Source organism: Sylvia atricapilla, chromosome 21 (genome assembly GCF_009819655.1).
Source record: "Sylvia atricapilla isolate bSylAtr1 chromosome 21, bSylAtr1.pri, whole genome shotgun sequence".
Classification (NCBI taxonomy): domain Eukaryota; kingdom Metazoa; phylum Chordata; class Aves; order Passeriformes; family Sylviidae; genus Sylvia; species Sylvia atricapilla.
This window is the reverse complement of record NC_089160.1, coordinates 4,158,635-4,166,533: the sequence shown is the minus strand read 5'-3', so window position 1 is coordinate 4,166,533 and position 7,899 is coordinate 4,158,635. Positions and strand designations below refer to the sequence as shown.

Here is a 7,899-nt window from a genome sequence, read left to right as displayed (position 1 = left end):
CGCACCCTGCGCACTCCCCGACGCAGCGCTCCCGGCGGGCTCCCGCGCCGCCGATTGGCTGCGCCGCGGTCCCGCCCCGCCCCTCGCCCTGAGTGACAGCCGGCGTGGCCAATCGCGCGGAGCGGCGTCTCTCGCGCGCTGCTGGCCGCGTCCGGTGCGCGGCGCTTCTGGAAGGATCCCGGCGGCGGGGCCCGGGCGGGCGCGATGTCGGGGCTGCTGCACACCACGCTCAGCGGGCTCAACAGCGACTCGTACTGCGAGATCAGCCAGTACCGGGACCAGCACTTCCGGGTGTGCCCGGCGCGGCGGGTGGCGGGGCCCGACCGGGGCGGGGAGGGCTGAGGCCTCGGCAAGGCCGTGCGAGGAGCCGGGCAGCGGGAGGGCGCGGGGCGGTGGGAGCGGGGCGGCTTGCGCGCTGAGCCCGCGGCGTGCGCCTCTGTGCTCGCAGGGTAGCAGACAGCTGCAGGAGAAATCCCTGAAGATTTCCTCCACGCTGTATGTCGGCAACCTCTCCTTCTACACCACCGAGGAGCAGATCCAGGAGCTTTTCTCCAAGTGCGGAGATGTCAAGAGGATTGTCATGGGTCTGGACAAGATCAAGAAAACCCCCTGTGGCTTCTGCTTTGTAGAGTATCCTTTCTGGTTCTGTTCTGTCAGCACGAGTGTGGTTGGCACCTGTAGTTCCTCTGCACGGCAAGGGTACCTGTAGTGCTGCTGGAAATTTGATAGCCGAGTGCTTCTTACCAGGCACATCCCTTCCATCCTTGCACCTGCCTCTGCATACCCTGAGGCTGATTGGATAGTGGTGCCATATGTGACAAGTGCCACCAGAGCTGTATTTTCTGGCGGTGGCAGAGAACCCTTTTAATTCATTAATTTCTTTAATGATTTTAGGACCAAAATCATAGAGAACTGTTACAGTCATCAGACTGATGTCTTCCATATCCAGAGCACATGTTTGCTTTCTCATCTGCACACCTGAAGGAAGTAGCAAGATAAGCCATGGAGGCATTTTCAAGCAGAGGGTACACGCTCATACAGGTTGTGCCAGGAGCTGTCTGTGCAAAGCTTTCCTGTGAAGCCTTCTCCTTTTGTTCTATTGCAGTCAAGTTTCACATCGTACAGAAAAGCATATTACTGATTTCTTGCCCTTTGTAAGGCTTTAAAGTCTTTGTTCCATTGTCTTGTCCGTGCAAGTACTGACATTAAAGTACAGAATCCTTTCTGAGCATTCGCTTAGCTTGGATTTACATGAGTGCAGTTTCTCATCCCACAGAGAAGAGCAGGAAGAAAGAAAAGGCCGGAAGGCAGTGGGGGAAAGCTCTACTTCTCAAATTATAGTATTTCCCTCTTTTTTTTTTTTTCCCTGTACCCAAGCAAAGAGCACACTTAGTTGTCCTTACAGAGTGGCCCAGGTACTACACGAGGGCAGACGCCGAGCACGCCATGCGGTTCATCAACGGCACGCGGCTGGATGACCGCATCATCCGCACGGACTGGGACGCTGGCTTTAAGGAGGGTCGGCAGTATGGGAGGGGGAAGACTGGAGGACAGGTAAAGGCACTGCCACTCTATCCCTTAAATTGATCCTCTAAGGCTCTGTACTTATTTGCTGGTTTTGTCTCGTGAAGAGCAATGTGCGGACTTTAAAGCGATAATGAGGTTTGCTCACTCACGGGTTGTTTTGGTAATTGATACCTGGTGGTAAAGGCTGGAAATAGGCTGTTTCTGTCTAGGACTCCAAACTTCCTGCAATGCAAGCAGAATATTCCCTAATCCAAGCTAGCGCCCTTGAAATGATCCAGAATTTGAGTAGAGGAAAACAGTGTGACTGCCAGGCCAATCTCATAGCACAGCAGTTTTCCCAAGGGCAAAGATGATGTTTAGATGAGATAAAATGTTCTGAAGGCCAAGCCTGGCAATTCAGAAAGGTGTGCTGAAAAGCTGAATGAAAATATTTTGGGGTCTTTGCTTCTTACCTGAAAAAATCTCAACCATGGGATACAACCTTTTTTGTCATTTTCACCATCATTACCACCTTTTTGGTGGATTAGTTGAAGAGATCTCAGATGAGTTGAAGTGTTTCTAATCTGAACTTCAGGTCCCCACCAACTGAACAAGGAGTGGGTGATGATTCTGAAGTCTAGTAGAAGACAGGCAGTGCTGGCTGTTAATATGTGTGTTGTTATTGCTGTTCCCCAGGTGCGAGATGAATACCGGACAGACTACGATGTGGGAAGAGGTGGCTTTGGCAAGATCATTCAGATGCAGAAGGCAAATCACCAGCCTGCAATCTATTAATTGCCTCGTGGCTCCTAGCTCGTAGAAGGCTCTGTCCTTCCAGAGCTAGCCCTGTTCTCCATTTGGGATCGGGGTATGGAGTGAGATCCAAGTTCCAGCAAAAGGTGACTCTCCTTAGACTGTGGATATACATGTGTACCTTCTCCCTTCTCTCTGAGCTAGAGGGGATGTTCTGTGCTGATACAGGGCAACAAGGGGGAAAAAATGGACAGCTCTGTAGGATTCTGGACGAGAAGAAATGCAGCATGTCACACACACCTTATGCTATGAAATATTCTTCATGTTGCACTTACTCCAAGCTGCAACTGCAGCCATGGTTACTTTCAAATGGAACTTTTTTTAAAAGCTTACCACCATTGGAGCCCTCCAGGTGTCTGGGCACCTAATGAGGATGCACCAAGAGATTCAGGTTTCTAATTTACAACCTCGTCTGCTTAATAAACAGTATCACCGTTTGAATGAGAGAAATGGACAAAGTCTTGTCATCCACTTGGAGGTGCTTGTCTGCAGAGCATTTCTCTTTATGATGCCCCCAGTGCTGCCTGGCTTTTCAGATCCTCACTGATCAGTGTGATTTTGTTAAAAGTTTCTGTTAATTTTTTTAAATAAACAGTTGTATTGGGTCTGACTGAGATGAAGGTAATTTTACCCCTAGCAGCCCTCACAGAGCTGTGTTTTATATTGGTAGCTTGGAAGGTGTTGATAACACACCAGTGTTTTGGCTATTGTTGAACAATGCTCCCACAGTGTCAAGGCTGTCTCTAACATTCCCACTTCACCAGCAGGCTGGGGTAGGGGCAAGATCTTGGGATATTCCAGACCATATGGCATCTACTCAGCAGTAGTAGCTAAGAGAAAGGAGATGGGTGGCATTCCTTATTAAAAATCTGTTTCCTGGAGCAGCCATTCTGTGTCCTGAAGCTGTGCTTCCCAGGAAGTGGCCAGACATCTCCTGCTGGTGGAAAGTAGAGAATAAATATTTTGTTTTCCTTTGCTCCTGCATGCAGCCTTGATTTTGTTTTCTTAAACTGCCTTTATCTTGGCTCACAAATTCCATTCTCATCTTCCTTTCCTCCTGCTCCCTCCCACTGAGGAGAGTGAGAGAGCAGCTTGGTGGGTACCTGGTGTCCAGGCAGGGTCAGCCCACCACGGTTTGGTGCCCAGCATGGGGCCTGAGGCAATGGCAGTTGTGTCTAAGTGTGCTTTAGCCATAGTAGTTACTGAAGTAGGCAGCTCCTGTCGAGTCCCAGTGTTTGTTGGCTGCATTTCTTATCTCTTTACTTTGCTGGGCTTTTGGAACATGTTAGTACAAACCATGGCTCTGTGCTTTGCCCTGGCACTGATGGCCTTGCACTGCTGGGGGAGCTGCCTTGCAGAGAGGATCCCGTTTCCCACTCCTACCTGGTGTGGGTGACTTTATTGTTCCTGCTCACCCCTATGTGAGATGCTTTAATACTACTGATTAACATAGTTGGCATACATGGGGTCTGTGTAATCTGGTATCATCCTGGTGTAAAAGAAGATAATTTCTGGGTGAGTCAATACTAAAATGTGCCCTGAGGCAGCTGGTCCGTGGGTGGCAGAGTGTGTGGAAGGATTTGGGCAAGTGCTGGAGCTGGCTATCACTTCCCATAGCCTGGGACTACACCTGAACAGGCAAGTAGCCCTGGCAAACTGACATGCCAACTGACAGAAGATGCCTACCCCAGTGAAAACCAGCAGCTTCTGGCACTGTACTGGGGCTTGGCATGTGCCTGCAAAGGCACAGTTCAGGGCTGCCAGGGGGCTGTTAACTCAGGGTCCCAAGCCACCTCTGAGAGTAACTTGGTTAAAACTGAGGACAAGCTCCATCTGAGGTGATAGCAGAGAGAGGGGCCCAAACAAGAACTACAGTTGCCCCAGTTCTGGGAAAAAAAACCAGTGGAAGTCACTGGATCTGTATCATCAGTTATTAGGGGAGGACAGAGAAGAAGGGTCCCATCAAGAAGCTGGTCCTTGAGGAAAGAAAATACAGGAAGGAGTGAGGGAATTCAGATACGAAGCAGAAACCACCTAGCCTAACTTCATCAGAGCTTTGAGACGTGGAAATACTACAGCCACCAGGTATGTGGAATCCTGACTAGTGCTTCTGATGCTGGCATAATGGGGCCCAAAGTCAGCAGGAAGATAGGGAAGCCCAACAGCTGTTCATTCAGCTCTTGGGAACAAAATAAGGGATGTCACCATGTCTATGTCTCCATCAGCTAACAAGGAGACACTAGCTTTCCTAGGCTGTGGGAATGTGCATGTTGCAGGTTCATGTTAGCTTGTGAAACCTCTCCATCCAGTAACCTGGACGAATCACAGAATCACACAGTGGGTTGGGTTGGGAGGGACCTTAAAGACCAGCTAGTTCCAAGCACCTTGCCATGGGTGGGGACACCCCTGAGGAGTAAAGTGACACGAGTGGCTTGGTGGGCACCTGGTATCAGCCAAGGTCAACCCACTCCAACAGTGAGTCCCACACCAGCTGCAGTTTGTGTGTCAGAGCCACTTTCTCTGTGACACAAACTGGGGTGGGGAGGACACACCTACTGGTGTCTTAAAGCTGCTGTCACTTGCAAACACAGAGATTGACACTAGGAGGGTGAAAGAGTCTCACCGTGGTTCTCTGTGCTTCTGTCTTGCTGGCTTTTTCTCTCCTGCTGTGCAGTAGCTCATGGCTGATGTCAGAAACAAGTTGCTTATGCTCTGAATCAGACCAGTCCTTACATTTCGCATCAACAGTTCTAGGAGAATTTTCCCTGTCTTTTCACCTATCCCACAACTGGAGTAGCCTATAAAACATAAATGTTCAGTGGTCACTTCAGAGAGGAAGGAACCAAAAGCTCCCTTCCCTGTGTTTCTTCCTGTTTTAAGAAGAGCATGACTGGCACTCCCTAACCCGTTCTTAGGTCCAAACAAGAGAAGAGGTGTGAACCCTTTTTGATCTGCCCCAAGAGCCTCTCAGCTAGGGCAAGTTACTCCACTGAACAAGTTAAATTCTGTCTGTAGATTTGGGTTGTATTATGTAAACAATAGCAGCTGCTCCCTGCCTGGTAATGTGTCATGATTTTTCATGCATTATCTTGTCCAGGATGATAGAAACTGTTGCACACCTCTGTGCAGATGAGGCAGTTAAATTAATTTAACACTTTTATTACCCCAAAGTCTTGATAACTGAGCTAGGAGGGGTGTTACATTTAGTGTGTCAAAATGTCTCCTACTGTTTGTTTTGCAAGTCAGGTTGCTGTGCCTATACAACTATCACAAGTCTTGAAAGAGCTGCATGTTTATTCTTCAGCAAGTTTAAACAATGACAGCATTGACCAGCCTGTGATGCAGGCCATCCCTGACATGCAGTGAAGTGGAACAGGACATTGACTTAAAAATGGAAAAATACAAGCAGTTATCTGTCCAGCTTTGCAAAGCACCATCAGTGTGAGGTCCTGTGTGAAGAATATGAATTAGAGATGGAATAATTGCATGGGTAAATACAGCAGAAAAATGGGAAAGTTTAAGGAGAGGGAGATGTAACAGCCTTAAAACTCTGTGATTGGCAAAGAAATTTCTTGTGTATGAGGTCAGGAAACCAGCACACCTTTGCAGACTTCAGCAATCCTGATGGTGGCAGAGAAGGGGTAATTGATCAGGAAGTGGCCACACTGATGGAAAACCACCCATCTGCACCATAAATGTGCCACTTGCCTTGCCTCTGCTGCCTCTGCCATCTCTCTGCACCACTCACAGGCTTGTTTCCACCACAGTGAGGTGTGGGTGCCACTGGGACAGAGCTGTCTCCTAAGGGAGATACTCCTCACAGGGTGACACCCTACTGGGTGCAGCATCATCACAGCATGTTGTCAGCTCCAGGACAGACTGTGAGAGGAGCCACCCTTTGGCTAGTTGCAGTGTGGACTGGGGGTCAAGGGCAGGAACCCGGGCACCAGCTGCAACACTGGGAAGGAAGGAGAGCAAGGGAAGAGCAGGCACCTGGCAGCAAGTTGTTATGCCAGGCCTGCAAAGGCAAAGCGAGGCAAGCATTAAGCCTGTGTGATTAGAGCTGGCCACCTGCCACAGCTCAGGGCCAAAGGATTATTGGATGCACACAGGCTCTGCACAGCTACTGGGTCATGTGTGCTTAAGCTCACCACAGAGAACAGAAGGGTTGGGGCCTGCCTGGAGCCAGGTGAGTAAGGAGTGATAAAAGAATTTCACCCAGCACTGTCTTTGATTTCCTGGAGCCCTTCTGGACTGTGAGAGCTTACAGCACAACCCAGTGCTGCTGCAGAAATATCAGGAGTTGATATCAGTTTGCTCTGTTACACCAGTGACCCAACTGCCTGGAGTCAATTCCCTAGAGTTCAGGACTCAGGCCCTGCTGATGTATTCATCCCACTCAGCAGCCACTGCAGCTCCACTCCAGGAGCAGGGAAGGGGATCTGACAGTGCTCAGATTTACAGGGAAGAAGATGAACATTAACTACTCACATTGAAGCATTTGGTGTCACAGAGCACAGCAGACTTGCCAGCCTATTTTAATTCCCAAACAGATCAAAATTTAATCTGCTGCTCCATCTCCGCCTGCCAGGGCCTGTTCTGGCCAGGGAGCAGTGCAGGGGCAGGCTCTGCAGCTGCAGCTCTGCCTCCTGAGGCTCAGCAGCACAGCTCCCCATCTCCATCCTGCCCCCAGCCTGCATGGCTACACTCCTGGCCTCTCAGCAGCCCCCCTGGAGGTGGCAAGCACCTGGTGTCCAGAGAACTGCTCCAAAGAGTCCACCAGGAAAGTCCCACGTCCCCCCAAAAACAGCTGGATATGAAGTTATGAATGCCAAGGGATGTGGTGGAGCCAGATGGGGAAGGAGGGTGAGTCACTCTCTGCACCCTCAACACACCAGCACTGCATCCCTGGCATGACCCCAGAGCACATTGTCACCAGCCAGTGGCCACAGCCAGGCCCCCGCTGCAATGCCACCCCAACCACCTGCCTGCTCAGCATGGCTTGGGCCAGACAAGGGGACTCAACAGCCCTCCAGCTCCCCTTTCAATCCAGGAGGGAATGGCAACAAGGAAATCGCAAATCAAGCCTTTCAAGGAAACGCCCCAACTGTCGGGGCAAACCGCAGGCAGCTGTGTTGGGGCTGGTTGCTTCCTTCCCCATTAGGGTGAGTTAGCACAGGCCTCTCAACAGCAAAGCCAGGCTCTGCTTTTTGCCGATTTTCTCAAACCACAAAATGGCCTCTTCCAGACTGGTACAGGAGGGGAAATCCGCCCTACAGCCCCCAGCACCTGACAGGTTTCTCCAGGAACACACTTCTCTCCCAGCCTCTCTGCAGGATGAGCCTGGGCTGCTGTCAGAGCAGGCTGCTGGGGCACTGGGTACAGATGGTTTGTGCAGAGAACACACACTGAGGCTCTGGCTGGGTGTTGTTCACCCAACTGATGTGCTGAGATGTGCAGTAACACCAGCACAGCCTGGGAAAGGCAGAGGTGCTACCCAGCAGAGGATGTGGTGCCATCCCTGGAAGCTGTGCTATCTGCACGGAGAGGAAGACAGGGACCCCTCAGAGTGAGTGTGCA

General features: G+C 50.6%; 1 protein-coding gene across 1 annotated transcript; it reads left to right on the top strand.

Annotated features, from left to right (window-relative positions):
* The first annotated feature begins 122 nt into the window (after window positions 1-122).
* LOC136370555 (nuclear cap-binding protein subunit 2) lies at window positions 123-2,929 on the top strand. Its single transcript, XM_066334033.1, has 4 exons — window positions 123-291; window positions 449-630; window positions 1,416-1,554; window positions 2,203-2,929. The coding sequence occupies exons 1-4, from the start codon at window positions 205-207 to the stop codon at window positions 2,299-2,301; spliced, it is 507 nt and encodes a 168-aa protein (XP_066190130.1). The 5' UTR covers window positions 123-204; the 3' UTR covers window positions 2,302-2,929.
* The last annotated feature ends 4,970 nt before the right edge of the window (window positions 2,930-7,899 follow it).

What these genes read in the sequence shown, in the direction of transcription:
- LOC136370555 (XM_066334033.1), top strand. Translation starts at nt 205, where the DNA reads ATGTCGGGGCTGCTGCACACCACGCTCAGCGGGCTCAACAGCGACTCG. An exon ending in ACCGGGACCAGCACTTCCGG is followed by an intron (nt 292 to 448) that starts GTGTGCCCGGCG and finishes CTGTGCTCGCAG; the next exon opens with GGTAGCAGACAGCTGCAGGA. An exon ending in TGTGGCTTCTGCTTTGTAGA is followed by an intron (nt 631 to 1,415) that starts GTATCCTTTCTG and finishes AGAGTGGCCCAG; the next exon opens with GTACTACACGAGGGCAGACG.